Below are 24,958 nucleotides of genomic sequence, written 5' to 3'. Positions count from 1 at the left end.
GATTCGATTCGATTCTCGATTTTTTTCTTTTTCTTACAGCACAGACGCCTATGCTATTTTCAGACTAGTCTAGTCTACGATCATTGGTTTTATTCATCAAATTTTGTACAGTAAATCTTATTTCAAAAGTTGGGCTACATGTAAGTGATGCAATTTCCATAATGTATCACATTAGGCACTAATGGTCAAATTTAAATTATTTATTTGCAATATAAAGGTAACAATCTTGTTTTCAACAACAAAAACAAACAACAATGAGAGGTCACAGAGGTGCCTGGCTGCCATCTAGTGACGCTCTAGTACGCTAATTAAATGTTTAAATCCCGTGTTTTCCACCACCGAGTAAGGCTGCAGGTCTGCTGCTATAAATAGCCCTATAGCGCTAGTTATAGCTTTTGCGCGAGCTGAGGTCTGTGGAAGTTTTATTGCAAACGAGGATTGAATAGTTGGCTGGACCAGTGATGGTGCTTTCCCAGCTGTCAAATCTACATCTTTGTGATGCCGGCGAATGTGTCCTGCCATGTTCGTAGTGTTTCCCGTGGCCGGGTATGGTACACGCGCATAGCATATCTTACACACTGTGGTCTTCTTGTCAACAACGCGAACGTCGTCGACATAACTCACCGGGAACGCAAAGTATTTCCATACATGTGATTTAAGAGAAGCAGGAGCTGCTTCAAGCTCCGGTGCCGCGTCTCCTCCTTTATCTGCACTCGCCATCGTGTCATAACCTGCAGGATAGGTAACTAGCGGCGTCGGCTACAATGTGCTGCGTCATTTGTGTAACTTTGCGTAGTGTGCGTAGCTTTGTACACGGGGAGGGGGGGGATCGTCGATCCTCTCTTTGACTTCGATGCTCGAGATCGTGACGTAATTTCGATCGATTTCGATAAAAAATCGAAATCGTGACACCCCTACAATCTATATATGTCATTTTTACAGCCATTAAAAGGTGCAATCAGTATTTACTAGAGAATCATTAGTTAAAGCAAAAAAAGTCTCAGTTGAAAAAAAAATTATGAACAGGGTTAACATCACACCTACACATTAGCATTAGCAAGGCTGTAGACTCTTAATCTTGCCATAACAATACAATGATTTGTCGGATAAATGTGTGTTTGGACAGTTTCGGGGGATGAAGATTGGAAAAAACATATACATTTGTGACCCTGTGTCCACATTATATTTGTAAAAGGCATAGCAGTCATAAGGTCAGAAGTCCCAGCTGAAAATAAATTTCCCATCCTCAGAATGAATCCTTGATGTTTCAGTTTCATGCCAGCCTGTGTGATTGTAAACCTACTGTGCTGTTAATGTTGGACTGTCCCCCGCACTTCACAGGGTGTATGTGTTGTGAACAACTTCAAAGGCGTCCACAGTGCAGCAGCCAAACAGAAAACTGAAGACTACCGCGGGCTGCCTCTGATGACTTTCCCACGTGTAGAGAGCCCTCTGGAGACCCTCAGCGCACAGGTACCTGAAAACACTTAACCTGGCATCCCAAAGACTTAATCTCCATGATGCACATTATCTTTTCCCATTAGTTGGAAGAGCTCCCTCAGGACCCTGAGCTTAAAACAAAATCCACCTTCAGATTGTTTGAATAAGTCTACTGTAATTTTTTCTTTTTCTTTTTACTGTAATTTGTTGACATTTCCTACATTCCCCAGAATTCCCATAGAGAAAGGGAAGATTGAGTCACATGATTCATCATGTATGTGTCTTTCTTTGTTTCTTTCTGTCTTTCTTTCTTTCTTTCTTTCTTTCTTTCTTTCTTTCTTTCTTTCTTTCTTTCTTTCTTTCTTTCTACACAAAGCACTGACATATGTTCAAAAGAACATACAGGCATGACATTTTGCACTACACCCCTGTCCTCCATACCCAGTGCACAGAAACATATACAGAACCTCACACAGAGCACTCCTGATATGGGCTGACATTGATTTCTTTTACCTTTACCTTTTCATTTCCACACCTTTTCCCTTTCCTGTCCCCTTTCCTTTCTTTTCCCTCTCAATCCTTACACCGCTCTCTCCATCCCTCCTCCCACCTCCATTTTCAGAACCACTCGGCATCGATGACGGAGGTCACATGACTAAGGGGGCAGCACCGGGTCACGTTTGCGTCTCCACAGCACTTCCAGACACAATGACGAGGACGCATGCCACGTGGCTCCGATTGCTTAACAAAAAACACTCCTGATATATCTGTTTGATTCACCAAGGGGACAAAATACAACATGTTTCTAATGGTTCTCATCTAGTTGGGCTATGCTCAATCCAACTGGCCAAGGCACACAGATCGCACCAGTGGCAAAACTATCACAAGGCAACCCTAAGCACAGATTGTTTTTTCAGATACTTGAAACCATTTGAAACATGGGACATTTTTTTCCCTCCAAGGTGTGCTGTTTGTAGTTAGAGGACGGTGTTTTGTACATTTTGTATGAGCGAGTGCTGTAGCCTACCCTGACGGTGTTAAACCTGCACACTTCCTGTCAGCTGACTCACTCTGTTTTACATCACATCCTGTCAGGTGACTTGCCTCGTCGATCACCACATCTACCCCCCCTCAGTCTGAAAAATCTGCTATGGAAAAAAATATCGATGTTGTTGTTCTGTGATGTTTGTCATTTGTACAGATAAAAAAGAAAGAATCCTTCTTTTTATTATCTCTTTCTGTACATTAATTGACCATGTCAGGTCATATTTTGTAAAGATTTTTGTCAATCTGTATGACTATTATGATCCATTTGGACCTGTTTGCCTGCTGTAAACCTGGATATGTTTTGGTATCAGTTTAGGTGTTTCGGGGAACAACCTCTCTTCCCTCTGGAGGAAATGACAAGGAAGAGTCAGTAACATCCTCCGAGTCAGAAAACGGTGTTTGGCACTTGCAGGGCCAACTTGTCAACCACAATGAAAATGACCAGCCCAGTCACCAGGATAAAATGTTGGCAGTTAATGTTTCTGCAAACCACTGATATGTTCACATTTGAACATGTTGTAGGCTATGTGTCATATCATGTTCACGTTACATGTTTATGACCTGACTTTGATATCCAGAGGTGGAGGGGATGATGGTGGAAAAACAAGCGACTGCAGTTCAAGACTGCGTTTCAACACTGCGACAACATGTATTGTAAGCCAAAACATATTTTCCTAACCCTAACTTAGTGGTTTGTGTGGCTAACCCAATCCATGTCATAAGCACAACATTGGCACAAGATAAAATTGAAAATTTAACCTAAAAAAAGCAAAGTTGCAAGATAAAGAAATGTTAGTCTGTGGTTTACAGAACGAACACTTCCAACAATTTCTCTGACGGTTGGGTTTCTCACAATGAGTGTGTTTCATCCCAGTTTTCCTGGTTCAGTGTGATGTTAATAAGGATTTTCCTGCAGAGAGGTCTTGTGGGGCTAGCCTGTGCCAGATCTACTTGAAGATTTCACTGGTAGGACTTTACAATTAAATTTAAACTGAAATCCCAATGGAAAGCATCTATATATAATACATGGGACAAAGAAAAAAAAGAGATGGAAATGCTCTTTGGAGTGAAACCAAGTGACTTACTTAAGGCCCTGGCTAGCCCTGTTAATGGAAACCAGGCTAATGACTCCTGCTTCACTTTTCCTCCTTGAGGCTCCCCTCCCCCTCCCCGACCCACCAGTGGATTGTGATGCAATGTTGTGACTCCATTTTCCCATTGGAAGATAACGCCCAGCATGAAGAGAGAAGTCAAGATGTTTTATAGATATTCTTGATTTGAACTATACTCATTATCATTGTGATTATACTCGTCTTTTACTTTGAGAACAAAAAAATAGCGTTTCATTTGAAATGCTACATATATTTTTTTTTCTTGGTTTGTCCACAAATTAAATAGTCAGTAGCAACAGTGTGTTGTCTTGTGTTTTTCATTATGTGTCGAATTAAAGTGGTGACTTTTTTTTTCTTCTTATCATTAAAAAAATTGTGGCCAAAGACAAGGAGGAAAAAAGGTTGAATACATAGAAACAATATTCCCATTCCTCCCCTGTTTTAATGTCAAAGTGAGATACCAAAGAACTGAGACAGAAAGCTGGAATCCATCTTGACAATAGTTGTACAAAGTTACCTTGCTGTAAGAAGTTGGAAACATGTCTGTCCTTGTGTTTGTTTAAACATTTTTAGAGATGATTGGTGTGATTTTTTTACCCCCCAATTAAAGACTTGCAGGCAGACCTACAGCAATTCTTCTGCAACATGCAAATTCTACTTTCTTTTTTGTGATCGGCCCTAGTGGACTTGTGCAGGGGCCCTAGGTGCCCTATTTATTTTCTTCGCCCCTGGCCCTCAAACATCCTTAGTCTGCCACTGGCCCTAATCTAAACAGTGGCTCATCTACAGCCTAAAGGTAAGGTCAAATTAGCACATTATTACATTTCGTTTAACAAAAATGCGTTTAGCCATGAAAAAATATGTGATGTCATGGTTCCAACGTGGGTATAAAAAGAATACATTTTGAACAGAGTGTTCAAAATCTGTAAAACAATTCATGAAACTAGTGCTGCAGATTTTAGACTGGGGGTGTAATATTGTACTAAACAGGGTGATGGCACACTAGGATAATGAATTCCCCATTCACAAACACTTGGGATCATTGTTTCTGTTAGCGGAAGTCGCACAAAGTTCAAATGAATTGAAGTGAATGGAAGAATATTGGCAGAATGGAAGCGTAATGTGACCCTACTTCTAAACATTTGATTGGTACATGAAGGAAGTGCAGTGGAAAGTAAAGTGTCTGGAGGCAGGTGTCTCCTAGGAGGATTAGTTCAGGGGGGAAAAACATTGTGCTTTAAATGTTCTTCACATACAGTATGTACTGAAGCATGAAGGACAATTTCACTAAATGGATTCTGAGTTCATAATAATGGAAAGTTTCTCGGAGGACTAGTACACCTTCAGGGTTATTCTTGAACAAAAAAAATGATGTTTATTTTGTCAGCTCCTCACATTATTATGGAAATGTTTGCAATTTCAAAAGAAGATACATGATGCTACGTATTGTTGCCTCCGTGAACAAGTCAGGAGGAAATCGTGACAATTTAGCAAGCCTGTGTTTAGACAGGCCCCCAAAATGTCAATATGAATACGACTTTATTCTTATCCCATGTTCCAAGTGTCACATCCTTTGCGGCAGGCCTTTCCTCCTCGCCCCACACCCCTGTCCAGCCAACCAGACGAGTTATTGGAATGAGCACAGATATGCTAAAACCTGGCTCTTATTTAGTTTTTCTGTTGATTCATCCTGTTACGAGCGCAGCGACTTCAGTGATGTTTATGTCACAGCTAAGCAAGGCACATACACAGAGACACAAAGAAAGCTGACGGCTCAGCCAGTGCACTTGCTCTTTCGCTCTGTCAGGTATTCATTTCAGCTGTGACAGCCTGCGCTTACCCTGCAGACACACTGGCTAAATAGATAGGGGCCGTCTGTGTATGTGCGTGTGTGTGTGTGTGTGTGGCAGCATTTGACCATGCCATGTGTTTATAAAATGTCATCCTTAGCTGTTCTGAGTATGCCTCCCTGTCCAAATTGCTGTCCCCTAGCAATATCACTGAAGAATGGTGCAACAACCAAATATCGTTTCAAGGTGTGCAGCAAAACTCTGAGTCGGTTGGTTATGTGTACAGCTGCAGGGTGTTTTTTAAGTCATAATGGAATCTATTTAGATGGGGGGTGAAATGAGTAACTGCAGTTGAATCTCAATGGCCAACTTGGAAAAGAAACTCCAGCAAATGAATCCTCAATGCACAGTTTGATTGGCGTGCCCTGGATGTCAGCCATTGTTCTATACCTCTGGCTACATTGTTTCATCTTTCTCCCTCTTACACGAGCTGGAAAGTCATTACGTATCAGTGAAAGTATATCCCTTGAAGGGGAATTCTGGTATGTACAAGTTTTGGTATGTAAATGAGTCATACTTACCAAAAGTTTTGGATTCGTGGCAGCCAGAGCACGGCTATGATTGCTACAATGTAATCATTTGGGGCAACTCAGACCGTAGAGTTACATCCACTAAAGGTGCTTGTTTTGCCAGGGACAGCTTGAGGTTGTTATTGTAAACGACGTTACAGAAACAGAGTAAAATCCACAAATCTTGCTCAAGAAGAAGTCCTGCTTTTAAGAGAGATGAGTTGCTGCAGGAAGGCGACAAGTCACAGTTTGAGATAGGGCTTTGGAGTTTAGTCAGAAGAACTGCCAGCAAGAATTCATTTCCAAAGTTCTGGCTGAATATTCAGAATTTGATCTTGACAATCTAGATCAGATTCCTTGAGGTGGTTGCAGGGCGTCCCCAGCAAAAGGAATATTTTCACTATAATTCCATCCATAAGTAACACGATGACAGATGTATGACTATTCAGGTCATGGGTTTCATGCAAATTCTGTAATAAAACATCTGAAAGCACAATTCTTATCAGATGAGGTACCCAGGGATAAAATCTCATCAAATGGGGGTCTGTGGCCTAATTTGTGTCAGTTAAGGGGTCCTTGATGTGAAAGTGGTTAGGACCACCAATCTAGATAAGTCAACTACAGCAACTCACCTCTCAAGAGATTTCAGAGCGAGACCTCACCTTCAGAGAGATTTGTGTTTCTGGTTACAAAAAGGGTCCTGCTGTTTGACAAATCGGTTTGAATAGTTTCCATATTGTTGTCAGGCATGTAGAATAACAATTTCAGCAATTTCAGTTCCCCAAGGGTAACACTGCAGCTGTGTCACAGCTGCTGGCTGAGGTTATCTACTGGACTAAGTATGCATCATTTACACACCAAAATGTAAAAATAGGGCCTAGGTTTAAGAATATTGGAAATGCCCTTTAAGTTAATATAACATACTTAAATAAAATAGTATGAACTTTTGGTGATTCAAGTCAGTTATCACTAAATCAATTTTTGACATCAAGGCTTTAGAAAATTGAACACCGCCATACCTAACAGTTTCAAGGTTAATAATTAAAAAGTGTCCTTTATACTGCTTTTTGATTTGTACTTGAAATGATAATGTATATTGATGTCTGAGATAGTTACAGATTGAAGAAAAAAAAATTAAGTACAAAGAAGAGAGGTAAGTTTTTAATAACGGAACACATCCAAACGCAAACAGAAACGATGCAAGAAAACAGGTCTCATCACAGAGGGACTGTTTCAGTGTGTTCAGTCGTATATGATCATCTTGTCCAAATAAGATGTCAGAGTTTGACATCTGGTCTATGTCAATGTTAACATTTACTATTTAAAGGAAAAGTTCAGCCAAAACTGAAAATTCAGTCAGTATGTGCTCACCCCATGCCGATGGAAAGTCAGGTAAAGTTTCATAGTCCACAAATTTTACCCAACTCTTCATGGGCTTAGGGGAGAGTAGATAATACCTGAATTTTTATTTTTGAGTGAACTGTTTCTTTAACAATGGGCTTGTGTTTTGTCTGAGGTTACAAGAGCACCGGGATGATCTCAATAGGCTGGGATAGCCATCATGAAGAAGAAAAACGTCTAGACCACAAGTCAAGCTCTGACAAATTAAATGAGGACTTTTAGGTGCAGCTTTCTTTAATAAACTAGAAGTGCATCGGTGAAGTGCAGGACAACATTATACAGTGATTCCTAAAATAAGAATTTTTATTGTCCCATATTTTTCCACCAGATGCCAACCAGAGGTTCTTGACGAATATAGAGGTGTCTTGCTGAAGCATCATATCTTTTTTTGTTCTTGTATCGACTGCCCCACCAACCCACAAAAAGGCGCACTAGAAAGAATGACCTAAGCCAAATGAAATACATTGTCAAAGGCCAGAAACATTAGGTCATCACTGATAATAATCAACAGCTGTATGTCTTTACTCCCCCCCTTAAAGGTACAAGATTTCAGCAAGACACGAGGACATAAAGACTTAAGTGGCTGGGTTCAACTTCAGGTCATTTACACTCTCAATGAGTCTCAACATAAGACTCAGGTGAATTAGCCCATTAAGCTTAAATACCGAGTGGTCATATCTGTGATGAAGCTTATCACCAAGGCAAGCAAATCTGTACCCTTGAAGAGACAAGGCTTAGAGGTAAAGGATGAGAGGGTCGAGAGGAAAGGCTAGAAAGGAGAAGGAATGGAAGTCAAAGGAAAAAATCAAGGGATCAGAAAGAGGCGACAAGGAGGTGAAGATGTTGAGGGAAGGGAAGTTAAGAAGAGAAAGGTTTGCACAGCTCTTCAGTGACAGCAACAAGCTAGTGAGAGATTTAATTCAGGGTCCCTGGTTCACCTTTGTCCAGCGCCTCTCGTCTGTGTAAACCTCATGTTCCAGGAGTCAGGTATTGTTCTACTGGAGTCACAGAGCAGGATCGGATCCCTGGAGAACATTTCAGTCCAGCGTTCAGGGGAACCCCTGAGCCTAACGGAGGATTCAGCTCCCAGAAATCTTTGAATGTTCAAACTCCACAATTAAGACAAGGATCCCTCTCCAGGACCTAAAGGAGGTCCCATATCTAGCCAGGTTTCTCCAGGCAGGTCAAAGAGAAAAGCTTCAGAACTCCGGGAGTGTGTTTGTGTGTTGGTTAGTCTGCTGGTGGGACTGGGGATACTGAGCAAACTGGTTAGACTGGTGCGTAGTGGGCTGATTGGGTGAAGTCTGTTTTGCTTGCTGGTTTTCTGATTGGTACTGTTCTAGCTCTCTCTTCCTCCTCATGGCTGACTGCAGCTGCTGCTTGATTACAAGGATTTGACCCTCCAGTTCTGACAGCTCTTGAACCAGCGGGTTCCTGCCCACACCCACACCCACGCCAGGGCCACAGTCGCCAGCACCCAAACCCCGGCACTGTCCTGATGTTATGCCCTGCCCAGAGCTTCCCTGCCCTGGCCCCAGTCCTTGGCCCAACACCCGCCCTAACAAGTCAGAGCGGCCATTAGAGTTGGTCACTATGGGCAGGTGTTTCTCTAGTAGGGGAAGAGAATGGGGATGAGGCAGGGGAGATGGCGGTGGTGGAGGAGGAAGATCCTGGGACGATGGGTGTTCCAGGTCATTCTGCATCTCTTGTGGAAGGACCCTACGCCTGTTGCAGTGGGAGGACTCTGCAGGATTCCAAGATGCTGACTGGTTGTTGCCCTCGTTGCACCTGAAGATAGAACAGATACAGAGGGAAATATGAGCAGGAAATTCTGTTTTCTTCCTAGGAATGCCTATGTGGGAGATCGTGAATCACCCGACCGCATCTTTTCAGGTTGAGTCTTATGTAAAACCTGCAGCTCAGATGCTATCTCTCTTGCTGGCTATTGTACAGGCACACATGTGACTTCAATCCTTTGCTTTTCTCACTCTCTGTAATGCTGCTGCACAAAAATAATTCTATCCACGCTATATGACAAACTGAAATTCAGGGAGAAGCAGACCTTGAACAAGATAGTAAAGTGAAGACTAATTTCCCCAAACAGCTTTATGGGAAAGTTCCAGAAATCATTGGAAGAATACAACAACCAGTGTGAATGCTCGCCAAGAGCTTGTACAAGTGGTCTCTCTGAATGTCCCATTAAATGTAAAATGCCCTTTTGTTATTTGTCCCTTAGTGTATTGTTCTGTTCTGTCTTGCATAATAGGTTTTATTTTTAGCAACACCAGCGGCTTGGCACTACTGATGGCAATGATAGAGTATCGGTTGGTTGGTCGTTTGGTCAGTTGGTCAGTCCAGCACTTTGGTTCTGACTGAATTACTGTATCTCAACAACTATTGGATGGATTGCAAAAATAATTTTAACAGACATTCTTGCTCCCCAGAGGATGAAATGTACAGGCCTTCATCATAAGGTTGACATTTGTGTTTTTTAGTGAAATCTTGTCAGATATTGGTTTGACTGCCCTGCAATTTTGTACAAGCCTTCAAGTTCCCTTCAGGCTGAATTGTAATAACTTTGATGATCGCCTAAAGGTGCAACATGCAATATTTGGGTTGGTGGGTCAAGCGAGCCATCAACTCAATACATCGGTATTTGATGATCTGACACTCTCTTTCTCTGGAATCGGCTACTGCACCTTCAAAATTTCCTCTAGCACCATCATTCAGATTTTGATTTGTCACTTATTCTGGTTTATTACTAAATGCCTGAAAAACTGATGACATCCCAATAAGACTCAGCTGTATTGGGTGCTTATTACCAGATCATTTTTGCTAACATGCTGATATGCTCACAATTGCTTACAAGATGCCAACAAACACAATTATGAGCATGTTAACATGCTGAAGTTAGCATGTAATTCATAGTGTAGCCTCAAAGAGCTGCAAGGCCAACTGTAGATGTTTTAATCAGAATCCCACGCAATCCCTTTCAAAATTGTCTGAAAAGGTTTGATAATTGCTTCTACACTTGAGTGTGTGTGTGTCATAGCAGATTTTGTTGTGATTCAGGCCACCCCTGGTGTTAATCCATCAGCGCCCTTGTGTGGGAAGCTCGGCTTACTGTCATCTTTTGTGAAACCCTACGCAAAAAAACCTTGGGATGATTTTAGATTCTGCTTTTAAATTTGATAAACAGATGAGAGAGTCGCGATGGTAAGATCCAGCTTTTTCCAGCTATGAGCCTTAGCAAAGGTTACAGTCCCTTGAGCTTGGCGGGAGCGCAAGGGCAACATCTCTGTTGTGGGCCCCAACGTGTGGAACAAACTGCCCCACCACATCAGATTATTCAAAACACAACTCAAGACCCACCTTTTTTCTGTGGCTTTTGATCAAACATTAACTGCTACTACTTAGTGGGCTCTCATAATGTTTGTTTTACTCGTTATGCCTCTGCACTAGTGACAGCGGTGGCTTGAGGCATTGTATTTTCGGGTTGTCCATACGTCTGTCCATCCCATTCTTGTGAACCCAGTATCTCAAGAATGGCTTGAGGGAGTTTCTTAAAATTTGGTCCAGATGCTCACTGTGACTCAAGGATGAATAGACTGGTCAAAGTCAAAGGTCATTGTGACCTCACAAAACACATTTTTGGCCATAATTCAAGAATTTATACAATAATCACGATAACATTTGAAGATTTGAAATGATGTCATTTGATATCCAAAAAGTCAGCGGTCAAATGCACCGTGACATCATAATATTCTGCAAAAAAATATTCTGGCCGTTATTCAATGCCACAACTCTGGAAAAGCAACAGAACTCTGGGCCTACGCATGATCTTTTATTGTCCTTTTCACTCGTTTGTTTTAAATGTGCTATAGAAATGAAATGACTTATGGTAGACCAAGACATCATTTGATTGTCTCGGCCTCCATAACACAGCACATCTTTATCCGTGTGGTGGCTGGGTTACGGTGTGGCTTGCAGATTGGTTGATACATGAGCGTGCTCTAGCAGGTTAGTGAATTGTGATGGATTACTGTGTATGTTAGTCATGCCACTGTCTGACCTTTTTTTTTTTTTTTTTTTTTTTTTACCTTTTTTACCTTTTTTTTAACTCCCGTGTGCTAAGTGCCCTCATGGCCTGACAAGCTGGCCTTGTGGTCAAGTTACCAACCTATTTTGTCAGAACATGGCCATTATAGTTGAGCAAGAAAAGTACATCTGATAAACATTGTGCAGCTTGTTAAGGATTGGGATGCTGCAGGTAGAGCAGCCAATGGTTGACTGCTGCCAGAACTCCTGTCATTGTTGAAATATAATGTCGGTTTTCATTAAGTTTTTTAATAAATAGCCTCCATAACATGCATATTAAGACAAAAAAAAGACCATGACTGTCAAGGCTCCCTGGCAGAAATCAAAATCATGAACAGTTATTTCCCTCCAGCACCAGCACTGATCCCACCGAACTCTCCCATCCTACCCGGAGGTATACCTTCATCTTTAAGCTAATGAGCACCAGCAGCAGTAACCTGGCAGTTTGAGCAGTAAATTCAACACAGCATCACTGATGTCATCTTCTATCAGGGCTTAAACATATATCACTTGACAAATCCTTTTTCCTTGTGCTCCTCCAGGGAGACATGGAGGAGCAGAGTGATCCTCAATCAGTGTCCTTTTTACAGCATTTGTCCTGCCTGCTTTTCAACTCATTTATCCTGCATAATCATGTTTCTTGTACTGCGGAAGCACAACACACCACAGAAGAAAAATCTCAAAGCTATTTCAGTGACGCTTTAAATCCACACAAACTTAAAAAAAAAAAAAAAAAGCCTGGTTCTCCTTGGTGACATATCAATCCCTTTGATTGCACCGACCATGAAAAACTCCTGCAACATCAAGTCACCCTGGACCTATGCCCAAAGCTTCTCCCTTTTTTTTCACAGCATCAGCACACGACAGGAAGAGGGGAGAGAGTAAGTGGGGTCTGCAATACACGATTGGATATTACACAAGGCTGGTGTCATCTTGAGTTTCAAGAAAATACCAGTGAGTGTCCTTGCTTTTGTGCTTCATCAAAGCTTGCAAATGTTTTGCTGAAAGTCGTCCCTGCACAGATAAATGATACATTCAGATTACTTAGTTGTTATTGAAATGTTTATTTTTTGGTTTATACATATTCAGCTTCATAGTGTTGAATTTTGTGTGGTCTACTGCTTTATTAAAATAACAGCATGAGTTGGCTAGTCAGTGGATTTGAAGGGCACCATCCCCGTAAACAAGAAAAGTTTTGTTTAAAGACAGAATCATATTCATAAGATTGGTAGACTCAACAGATTACTAATTGATTTCAAAGATATATGTTGGAATTATCAAAAATGTTTCCAACAATGTTCAAACCCTGAGAAATCCACAAGTTTACTCAAGGTGAGGGTAAGCCGTAAAACAACATTAGCGGGCACCTACACATACTGAGGGTGAATGTGTCTGTATGGTTAACTTCAGTAGTCCTCTTGCTGAACTAAGTACTCACCAGAGATTCTGGTACTCTTCTTTTCCCCTCTCCCCTCTGTAACGTTACGTTCATAAAGTATAGTACATTTCCCTTTCAGCTCCATTTGGAAGTCAACATCACAGAACATAAATACAAGAAAACGCATTCAGCTCTGCAGACCATTGCTGTAGTCAGGTTGATAAACAGGAGTGAAGAAAAAATCCACTTTTTTAATCCCAAAAGTTTAAAAGTAATCTCTGAGCTCTCCTCCCGTCCATAAACAGTTCTGGATCAGAGCAGAATACGAAGTGACTCCAGGTGTTTACTTTCCAGAGTATCTGGCTCTCATCCAGACATCAGCCGACTCTAAGCAGCTTAGCAGCGGCTCTTGCCCACCGCTACGCCCAGCCCTCTACTCTGCAAACATCTTTTGTTTAGAGAGCTTCCTAGTGATGGAAGTTACATATTGTACTTTAATGGTAGATTTATGGTACAATATAAAAAAGTCCTTTAAAAAACTTGTTTAAAAAAGTTTAAGCCTTATATAAAGCTCCTGAGAACACTCTGTGCTTCCTATCACTAAAAATGAGAACATATCCCGGTAAAGTACCAATACAATATAATATATATTTTACTCCCTGTCAGCTCGAGTGTTTCTGCAGTCATTTATAGGAAAGCTCCGGTGCCAGAGACTTAGAAAAGAACAAATTTCAGTTTCCTCTTTCAAACAGAAACTTTTCACATCTATTGGACCAGATCTGCAGGCTGAAAAGTAACCGTGGTTTCATTAAAGGAGTAAAGACGAGAGAGATTCCCATCACATGAATGTGAAGCCTAACTGAAGAACTCTCTGAATCAAAGGTATTTTCACCAGCGTTAAAAAAAAAAGAAGAAGAAGAAATGACAAGAAGAATCTAATGAGATACTCCTGACATCAAAAGAAACCTTAAGCTGAAGGATCAGACGTCAGAATATAAAACATAAAAAGAATCTCATCTTAAACTGACACATGCACCGTTTGACAAGGAGGCACCTGTGCTTACATCATGGCCGCAATGATGGAGAGAAGATTTTGCAACGTGGTTAACGTCATCAGGTCTCTTAAGCCTCAAGTCTAAAGATAATCACCCCGGTTTCAGCATCTTTATAGGCGTTAGTGTGCTGGACTTTATAGTGCAGATGTTCTCCAACTAATTATGCTAAGTCACAGCCGGCAATGATCTCAGGCAGGTCGGTGGTAGGCATTTCAATGTCTAAACTGAAAACATCTGCTGGCTGAGCCTTTGTGTCTAAAGTTCACCTCCAAAGACTTTCTTCTGTGAAGAAAGTCATCCTCTCTATGGCTTCTAGTCTACTGTTTTTGGCTTTTTTCATAAATTATCTTCTGTTTGTTATTTATTCATTTTGAAAGCACTTTGCAGCTGTTCTGAAAGGTGCAATTCAAATCAATAAGATTCTTATTATCAGCACACAGCCTGTTCACATAGCTCAGGAGCCCTATTCCTCTTGTTTTTCCATCCAGCCTCTAACTATGTGTACTCCCACATGAAAGAGGAGCACTTTCAACTTTCATGATATGAATGGGTGTGATGATTGAGACGGAGCTCACATCACTTCACTGGAAAATACAGAATTATTGGTAGAGATTCCCACAAGAAGTAATGATATCAAGGTCGGATAGGGAAATGTGCACCATGCAGTGTTGGCAAGATGAAAAGCAAACTGAAACACAAATCATTATTTGTTTTCTGCAATGTTAGGATGTCCTTGATATAATCATTACTTTTCAATATACCTGTCATTTCATGCAAAAACTATATATATATTTCTATAGATATTGTGATAATATTGTTATTGTAGATTTGTTTGGCCACGATAATCCTGTAGTGAAAATCAGCCCTACATACCATATTTGCATTTCTACAATATGTGTCATATCACGTTCACATTACATGTTTATGACCTGACCTGTCATATCAGGAGGTGGAGGGGATGGTGCTGGTGACAAGAAGGCTGCAAAGCCAGTGACCACAGTGCAAGCCTGTGTTTCAACATTTGTAAGAGTGAAAAAAATTGATATTTTTAAGGCGATCTTGGGACCAACTGTGTTTGTGGCGTCAAGTGATGGAATGTAACTAATTACATTTACTCAAGTACTGTACTTAAGTACTTTTGAAGTACTTGTACTTTACTTGAGTACTTCCATTTTCTGCTACTTTATACCTCAACTCCACTTAATTTTGCAGGAAAATATTGTACTTTTACTCAACTACATTTATGTAGTTAGTTACTAGTTACTTTGCAGATAGAAGTAGCACATTTTTTTATTTTGTCAGCAATGGGATTAAAAAACAAAACATAATACTGACTCTGATAATCAGAAAAATGCTGAATATCTGATACTATTAATATAATTAATAATTGGCCAGGTCAGTAATCGGCCGACCCATAATTTACAGTGTACAGGTAATTATTTACAAATCAGATACTTTAAGACTTTTACTCATGTGCTATTCATATGGGTGACTTTCACTTTTACTACTTTAAGTAATATTTTAACACAATATCTTTCTTTTACTCTAGTATGACTGTTAACAAAAAATGATATTTTGAAAAGCTGAGAACTGAGCTTTAGAAATGAACATTACCAGCATTTATTCTGGTGGTTGGGTTGTCCAAAAGTATCTGTGTGAGATTATGGGCATCTTAAAGAGGGACTACATATGTAAGGTTGTACATGTAAGAGATATAAAGCGTATCATTGTGCTCCTGTGACACACATCGGAGAGCGTCTTCATTGCTAACTCCAAAACAAAGAGAGCTCTTTGTTTTACATTCTGTATATCAAGAAGCTGGGAGCGATTTACACAACTGCAAGTCAGCCTATTTTTTCCTCATGAATTACAGAGAGATGATTTTGTTTTTGCAACTGCTGAGGGTCAGGTTCCCCTGCTGCTTTTCTTCAGAGAGGCCAGATCCCTCCTCCTCACAACAGTTACAGGTGTAAATCATTAATTTTCAGAGATATCCGCTCTCTCCTACGTACAATTTGCAGGGTCTCCAGAATCATTATAATATGTTAGGCTTTCATAAAGCAGTGGTTTTACAAATGTCCTTACAAACTGGCGGATGCAGAGTTGTTAGACACACAAATACAGAATCCAAGGCTATTACTTTTCACAACTATCATCATAGATACTTTCCTATCTCTGATCAACGAGATCAGCTTATGAAAGAGGACAGCACAGGTTTACCTGCTGCAGATCTCTGAGCTTCATCTGTAGAATTGAATTAGAATGGAATATTTCACCACTGACCACTATTTCCCAACCCATCTGTCTGTACAGATGTTGCTACCAGCAGTCACAACAAGACATAGACACAGCTTGTTGCACAGTGAATAGAGAGGCTACCCTTCAACAAGCAGGACGCAGGTGCGCTAGAAAGATATGCTTCCTGCTGAAGTGTCCTTAAGCAAGATATTGAATGCTTTCCAGCTCCGGCAGGTTCAGCTCTGTACAACTTTGAATGACCTCTTGACCACCCCATGGAAGGTAAACTTTAATGTCGAATTTGGTCTTCTTGTACTCAACAGTTACAGAGTGGCTGTTATTGGCGGTGATTACACTCCTCTAAAGTTGTGATAATGGTGTTCTGTGGAAGAATGACACAGCAGGGGTGAAAGCAGGGAGCACAATGACTGCACAATTATTTCAACACTGCAGAATTGCTCTGGTTGCCGGAAAATTCCACTCTTGAGGAATGAATAGCAAAATAAAAGCTGTTCTCTAAAACTTCACAGGGATTGCATGCTTTACTATGTTATATTTCATGAATAATATGCAGCTGGAATGGTGAAGATCAAATTAAAGAGTATTGGAAAATGTTCCTAGGTTGCAAACAAAGTAAAAACACAACACAAAACAAGTGTTAATAGTGTCCAGATAACTTTACACATTCGAAAGTAAGGTTTTGTCCATAACTAAATTACTATAGTACGGAAGCCCTAAAGGGCCATGCATTCATACATTTTATTTCCTCCATTTTCCTGTGATAACGAGTTAATTTCATTTGTTTTCTCGAGATCTCGAGTTATTATCTCGAAATAACAACTGCTGTTTTCCCGAGATAATGGGATAATTTTCTCGAGATCTCGAGATAATGAAACTTTGTTTTCCTGAGATAACGATATAATTAATTCGAGATCTCGAGATAATGACTGTGATATGATAGGCCTGAGATTATCTCATTATCTCGAGATCTCGAATTAATTATATCGTTATCTCAGGAAAACAAAGTTTCATTATCTCGAGATCTCGAGATAATGACTGTGATATGATAGGCCTGAGATTATCTCATTATCTCAAGATCTCGAATTAATTATATCGTTATCTCAGGAAAACAAAGTTTCATTATCTCGAGATAATGACTGTGATATGATAGGCCTGAGATTATCTCATTATCTCGAGATCTCGAATTAATTATATCGTTATCTCAGGAAAACAAAGTTTCATTATCTCGAGATCTCGAGATAATGACTGTGATATGATAGGCCTGAGATTATCTCATTATCTCGAGATCTCGAATTAATTATATCGTTATCTCAGGAAAACAAAGTTTCATTATCTCGAGATCTCGAGATAATGACTGTGATATGATAGGCCTGAGATTATCTCATTATCTCAAGATCTCGAATTAATTATATCGTTATCTCAGGAAAACAAAGTTTCATTATCTCGAGATCTCGAGATAATGACTGTGATATGATAGGCCTGAGATTATCTCATTATCTCGAGATCTCGAATTAATTATATCGTTATCTCAGGAAAACAAAGTTTCATTATCTCGAGATCTCAAGATAATGACTGTGATATGATAGGCCTGAGATTATCTCATTATCTCAAGATCTCGAATTAATTATATCGTTATCTCAGGAAAACAAAGTTTCATTATCTCGAGATCTCGAGAAAATTATCCCGTTATCTCGGGAAAACAGCAGTTGTTATTTCGAGATAATAACTCGAGATCTCGAGAAAACTAATGAAATTTATTCGTTATCACGGGAAAATGGAGGAAATAAAATGTATGAATGCATGGCCCTTTAGGGCTTCCGTACTATAGTATTATCTTGAAGAAATACTTTATAGACTGAAGTTAGCATACTTACCAGCTAGCCTGGCCCATTCTGGTCCAAAGCTCCCGTGCGCACTGTGCTCTGAGCTCCCAGTCAGGACCGCTAGCTGCATGGCTTACCGAGCTAACTAGCTAATGGCAGCTAGAGTTAATAGCAGTTAGCAGTGACTCTGGTGAGATGATGCCCCATGTTTGAGTATGAATACGCCAGGTGGCCAATTCTTACATATTGCACCTTTAAGGCTCATTTTGTAAAAGCTGCAGGTGTTAGGCTGGTCCCAGGTCTGCTGGAGCTATATTATCCTACTACAGCTGACGCTACAGAAGGAGTGTGACTTTCAAATAGCACTAACCACTAATATTTACAGATGAATTGACAAGAATTGTGTTTCTTAAGTTACTCACTTCTACAGTAACCTTTTCAGGAAGTACTCTAACTTAAGTAGTTATTTTGATGACTACTTTTACTTTTACCTGAGTAATTGTTTTTTTAAAAGTAGCAGAACTTTTACTTGAGCACAGTTTTTGGCTACTCTCAGCTGATAAGCAACTAATTACGTGTTCCCTAATATAAAGTGTTACCAATATCAGATATTATAAATACACGCAGAACCAAAAGCAATCAGTAAAACTGACTAAAAAACATGAAACAGTAACATTGATTTGAAATTGAAGAGAAATAATGCATATTAAGTACAAACAGTAGGAGCAATGGTCTTTTCCCATAATTTCTCCTCAAAAAGAGTGAAGCAGCTGACTTGTAACTGATACTCTTGATCTACTAGGTGTGACAAATAATCTTATTTTAGCGCGGGCGTGGGTTAAATGTCTTTTCTCGAGCTACATGACCTTAACACTCCGTTTGATACTAAATCACAAGATCTTAATTGGACATCGGAGAGTGTTTCAGGGTATTACAGACACCGCTCGTAATTCTCTCAGACAGACTCTTCTCTGATGCCTTTGGGACTTTCTACAACCTTGTTAGCGCAGAAAAGAAATGTGTTATGGTTCCATCCTAAGTTGTCGTTTTAGGTCAATTAAATTTTTTACCCATATGCTCCATCTGGTGTCATAATGCCTTCTATTTATTACGCTGATGGGGCACAGGTGTATATACAGCACTTTTTCTAGTGGTAGCGCTGATTCTTGAAAGGTTTTTGATGTGAAAACTGACGTTTCTGACGCGCAGGGTTCCTGCAGGACGCTGACAATATGACAGTAATAATTTCTGACTCCTAGACAGCGTGCAGGCGCGATGCAGAGGCGCCTGATTGAATGAGCGTAATTATGCAGCAGTAGGTAATCTATCCTCATTACGACAGGCATCCCTCACATGGCCATGGCTCCATAATTATTACGTGTATTTAATCCCCACTTTGAGAGCTCCACCTGAGTGTCCCCTCCGTCGGCCGTGCTAAGTGGGGATACGTGAAGTTCTTCTCACAGAGAGATAAAATAGAAGCCATTTGCTCAGCATAAGCTGGAGGGTTATTTTGATCTCCCTTTAGAAGCGTTAAAAAAAAGTGATACATATCCCACTTTGCTTATCAGCTTATCTGATAGCATCAGAGGAGGAAGCTCCAATGTGACATTACACGTGGCAATGATCAAATGTGAAAAAAAGGGGCTTCACACATTGTAGCGGTGTCACAATGACTGTGAAGGTTTATGTAACTAATCTGGACCAGGCAACATTTGAAAAGAGCCTGAGACAGCCCAAAAAGGAGCTCTCATGATTGACTAAGTCGCCCTCGCTCACCCACTGTGCCCAACAATACCCTGTGACGTCAGCGCAAGATTATTTCCTCAATTTCCCTGACTGATAATTAGCTTCAGACAGAGTGACCATTCTGTTTAGTCTCTGATTAAAAGTGAGTCCCTAAACTGCCACTTGGATGTTAATTGATGTCACTTATTCGCAGTCTGATCATTTGGCCAATGGGCCGTTAGAGTTTGGAAAATTAGCTTCCTGTCCCATGCTTTTTTATTGGTGTCAATGAGGTTATAACATATGTGATATGTGATATGTGATATGTTCTAGTGCTGGGCTGCCCAAAGTGGGGCCTGTGAGCCAGAGCTGGCACACCAGCAGGTTCGATACAATACAATAAAATAAAACAAAGTATAAATCCAATTAATTTATTAATTGTGTACAATGACACTTTGCACTGGAAGTGGGTCAATTAAACTCACAGAAAGATTTTTTGGAGAAAGAAAGAATGATTGTTGAGTCTCATTCAGGTCCTCAAATACTGATGCTTTGTGCTGGAAGTTTGAGCCGGCCACCAATCCAATGCAGTGGCAGACTAAATAAAAAGAGCACCAGCTGTATGCGGTGGGGCACCAGAATGCAGAAAGTCATCTGTGTATTTATAGTGAAGAGAGGGGCACACTAGAGGGCACTTTATCGTGTTTTATCTACCATAGGGGCATCCTATGGGTGTTTTTTACGAGCATGGGGGCCCCCCTGCACCCCCTTGAATCCACAAGTGGCCCAAAGCATCAGTACTTGACGGCCTGGAAATAAGACTCAACAATCAGCTATCTAACAAATTGGGATAGTAGTTCCATTTAGCATCTTAATAATACGATGCAATTCAGTAAAATGAAATCCAATACAATGGGTGTTTGCCTCTTGGCATCTTTTTAACCAAATGAATTTCCCTTCTTTGTGTGTTGTTCGTAACACAGTTATGTTGCGGTGTTTTGGGATTTGAAGTGGTGAGAGAATAAATTGCATTTTGTTAAGGGAAGCAGTGGCTTGATACCACACTGGGGAGAAACAATACATGATAACAAAGAAACGCCGCATGTGAAAACAAGTGTGTTTCCATCCACATTTGCATGAGGTGGACAAGTCTGTGTACGGATAAAAGCAAAATGCAACAAAGTGCAATGATGGTAGAATGAGACAAATATATCTGGATTTTTGTATGGACAGAAGTCATGTTTTTCTTCTGCTATACGAAAGACCATCGTACAATCTGCACTTGTGTCCGTGTTACATTATGGTGATAGTGAACACATTCATGCTTCTTGATTGTGTGTATGACAGGTGATGAATTTCTCACTCGCTATTGCACCTTATATGAAAAGGTGGGTTGGTATTCTAACAGAAGGAAGCAGCATTGTGTGTTGTTTCTTTATAAAGCTTTACTACAAAAAACTACCAAACTACCTCTGCTCTCTGGTTGAATTCATTCTGAGAACAGCTTGTTTATTCAGTTATGGCAAAAATAAATATTTGTATTATCACCTCATTAATATTATAAATATTACAATTCTGAGTTTGAATTTATTCTCCTAAACTATGTAGCACCACTTTAAATACATGTAAATAAATATCAACACATACATGAAACATGTGACTTAAAATAGCCACTGCAGCTCCATGTGGAGCAATAAGGAAAATGTAATGTAATGTAATGTATGAAAACAAATAGAAATGCCACATTTACATCACATTCTGTAGATGTTTCTCCACCGTCTGACTGGCGCTTTTTTAAAATACATTGTCTTACTGTGCCCTCTTCTCCTCTGTTTCTCTCAACAAATTAACTCCGATGATATTCACATAACACCATTGGATAGACATGATCACTTCAATTTTGGAGCCTCCAAAATTGAAGCCTGTTTCTGAGTCCCAAGTGAAAATAACATGCACTGGATGCATCATGAATATTTGCAACACAACTGGGCTCAGTTCATATTCAGCCCAATCAGTTAGGGGTGTCCTCGAATCAAATTCATTAAAAAAACATTACATTAAGCATCAATATTTTACACTGATGTATTTGTCTGCTGGGTTACTCGATTGAACTGAAAGTGTATTGAGCCCAGGCTTCAGTGACGGGGACAGTACCTCTTCTCAGGCTTGGTAACAGTCGGCAGTTTGTCGTCATTGAAGACTGAGTTGAGCGCCCGGTGTAATCTCTGGAAGAACAAGCAACACATTAGCAGTCACAAAAAACTTTTTGTCTGCGTCTCTGTGATTATTCTGCTGTTTATAGGGAACTTCAAAGACTGTGTGTGTTTTGCATGTGTGTGAGAAAGAGTCCAAATATGTACGAACTGAATTCTGCTCCCAATACTTCTGTGATTTGGTGATTATAATGTGATTCTGGTGATTGCGATGTGGTTCTTTGCCACTGCATGATTTAAAGGATGATTGGCTTTGTGTAGTTTATGTGTGCATTTGTGTGTGAGTTCAGTACCTGGCTCGTGTGCAGCCAGTATTTGAAGCGGGGCTCCTTGACCCTCGGGATCACCAGCTTGTACACAATGTGCTCTGCTATTGTGGTCAGTAGAGATAAGGCCACGCCCACACAGAGCATCACAAACAGACCGGAGAAATGCTTTATGCCCATCTGCAGCGTCTGGAGAGTCAGTGAGTCAGAGAGGTTACAGGCAGGGAGAAGAGAGCGGAGACATGGAGGGAAGAAGAAGGAGATGCAGAGGATAAGAGATCAGGGGTGCATATCTATTGCTTCTAAACGAGGAGGAGATGTTTTTGCAGGAAGTACAAAAATACAAAGAGTCCCTCAGGTTGTGCTGCATGGTGGTAAAACAGTCATATAACAAGACTATTGAAACTTTTATGTTTAATTATTGATCATATCCTTTATTTTGAAATTCCCATGGTATATGTGTATTATGCAACATGCAAATACATAATATATGCACCATTTGCACAAAGTACAACATAAATGTATCATTTTACAAAAGATACATCCCTGGGGCCCCCATTAATAAACTACCATAAGAACCATCATAGAAAAGCGTTAACTTGTTACCAGAACGACAGCATTGGCTGGCAATGTTATCACCTTGTGAGTCTGTGCGTGTGTCATCATGGCTAAATGCGTTCGTTGAGACACTTACTCTAGCAAGAACTACCACAGAAGAGGTTTATTTTGTCAGGTGTTTATATGTCTGTCTGTCTCACTGTGGAAAGATATTCATAACAACCGTGTAAGATCCAGTCACAAAGATATTTAGTTGCGCTCAAAATGAAAGCCTAGTTCAAAGATGGGCATTGTCTGACCCATGAGCACTGACTACTGGGTAGTCACGGGTCAGAATGCGAACAAGACGTTCTCTAGTTTGTTCTCAAAACATTGTAAGTGCTGTTATTATTGTCTGATTAAAGCTGCTGTAAGCGCTACCATTCTATATATTTTGCAGTGAGCAATCCCCTCCCTCCTCTCTACGTCACCACATAAACTCAGAGCGGTAATCGCAGACACAGCAGCAGACAGGAGGATCCTGCTCGCTGTGTGTTGACGAGCAGACAGGAACGCCTCTCTATGGAGCTTTCTGTCCTGATTGGATAAAGTGGGCAGGGATACCAGAAATGAGCAGGGGGAGGAGGGACATGGGTTACTGACCAGACAGTGATTACTGTTGAAATACAGAGCTATCTAACTCGTATTCACTAAACATTATTATTATTATTTTAGGAGAGTCACAGTTCATTTGCATATTTTATTTATGTGATAGGAAAATCTATACTTTTCTTTAATACAATATGCAGTTCTTATCCCAAGTACAATCTACATTAGTAATTAAAAGCTCATTCGCCATCTGTTAATTCTGGTATCATATAGTAATTTCAAGTAAACATTATCTGTGTTAAAGTTAAATGGTAAAACATTTTGACCCCGACATGAAATAATTAATATAAATCCACAGTCATTCAATCTTCAGCCCTTCAGCACTACCTCCCCTGATGTGTTACATTTTAAATTAAGACACATGGCAAACATGTACACACTAAATAGTTCCATTATTTAAACAGCACAGGCAGAATTGGGTGCCTTTGATTGGGGTCCCCTGGACCCAAAACATTGGTATTTCTAAAAAACACTCATTAAAACAGAAACAGAAAACAATGACATGAAGTCACGAGGAAGAAATTGATTAACAAAGTCATGAAAAATTAGAATGACAGAATAAATCACCTGTGAGAAATGACGAAAGGTTTACCACTGTGCAGTTGAATTAAGGTTGAGCTCAATGTATTCACTCACATGTAACTGTCTTTAAGATAACATTTAATTCTTTTTCTTATGCTTTTTGTAATCTATTGTCTTCTATTCTACTTCTGTTCTGTGTTTCATATTCCTATTATTATTAAAAAACATGAAAACAATAGTAAAACTGCATGTGTTTGGGCGTCCTTATCTCATTCCAGCAGGTGTTGTTTTCAGTTGTAGGCGTGGCAGCCTCTTTTGCTTGGTGTTTGCAAAACTGTTTCTCCAGCTCATTCTTTAATGATAAAACTTGTGTAATTGTATTATTATTATTATTTTTTGCCATTTTGACCCATAGAATGTGTGAACGCACTGATGTATTCACCACAGTCGGAAGTCCCTATACTGTACCGCCTCTGTTGCAGCAAGTTTGGCTGACCTCCCGGGAGTCATCGCTTCCCATTATTTTGTCAAAATTCCATTAAAAACAGCTCGCACAGACAAAACACTGCACTGACAAACCTAATGCATCATGCATTTTTGTTTTCCCATAACTTGACTTCATAACAGCACAATCACTGCGGCCGGGGAAACAAGAAATGAGTGTGAGGAGACTGTTGCTCAGGTTCACTTTCAACTCTGTTTTTCACTCCTATCAGAAGTAAACAACAGTGTGAAGCAGTGGGGGAATTATTAGTCTCCAAAATGAATAATTAACTGCATAAAAAAGTGACTGAAGTGAAAATGTCATTGCCCGTGTACAGAATATTGTCTTCTAAAAAGAAATGGAAAAATTTCCCAGATAATGACACCTGAAAAAATTATATCACCTTCACTTACGTTTCCTGGAAAAATGCAGCATGTGTCTCATTTTAAATCACTGAGATTTGATTATTTTTCTGCGTCTCTGATCCCCACATCTTCATTTGCGCTCACTCTACTCCGAATATGTCACTGTGGAGAAACCCCTCCCTTATGAGTCTGCCAGCGTAGC

The 24,958-nt window shown here is 40.1% G+C and overlaps 2 protein-coding genes across 3 annotated transcripts in view; one reads left to right on the top strand and one right to left on the bottom strand.

Annotated features, from left to right (window-relative positions):
* Positions 1-2,607, top strand: part of plppr1 (phospholipid phosphatase related 1) — a 64,250-nt gene extending 61,643 nt beyond the window's left edge. Inside the window, exons 7-8 of one of the 2 annotated variants that reach the window (XM_073478208.1) lie at positions 1,342-1,473; positions 2,063-2,607. In XM_073478208.1, coding sequence (XP_073334309.1) covers positions 1,342-1,473; positions 2,063-2,095 — 165 coding nt within the window. In that variant the 3' untranslated portion in view covers positions 2,096-2,607. Of the gene's footprint in view, positions 1-1,341; positions 1,474-1,816 lie in introns of both variants that reach the window. The other variant, XM_073478209.1, reaches the window with a different exon arrangement.
* Positions 2,608-8,558: 5,951 nt separating this feature from the next.
* grin3a (glutamate receptor, ionotropic, N-methyl-D-aspartate 3A) overlaps positions 8,559-24,958 on the bottom strand; it is a 58,684-nt gene continuing 42,284 nt past the window's right edge. The window contains exons 8-10 of the mRNA XM_073478412.1: positions 22,207-22,368; positions 21,855-21,925; positions 8,559-9,147 (exon numbers count right to left, since the gene is read on the bottom strand). Coding sequence (XP_073334513.1) covers positions 8,559-9,147; positions 21,855-21,925; positions 22,207-22,368 — 822 coding nt within the window. The remainder of the gene's footprint in view (positions 9,148-21,854; positions 21,926-22,206; positions 22,369-24,958) is intronic.

The sequence above is a fragment of the Pagrus major genome, chromosome 12 (genome assembly GCF_040436345.1).
Source record: "Pagrus major chromosome 12, Pma_NU_1.0".
NCBI classification, from domain to species: Eukaryota; Metazoa; Chordata; class Actinopteri; order Spariformes; family Sparidae; genus Pagrus; species Pagrus major.
Note: the sequence above shows the minus strand (reverse complement) of the source record. Positions and strands in the feature narration are given on the sequence as shown.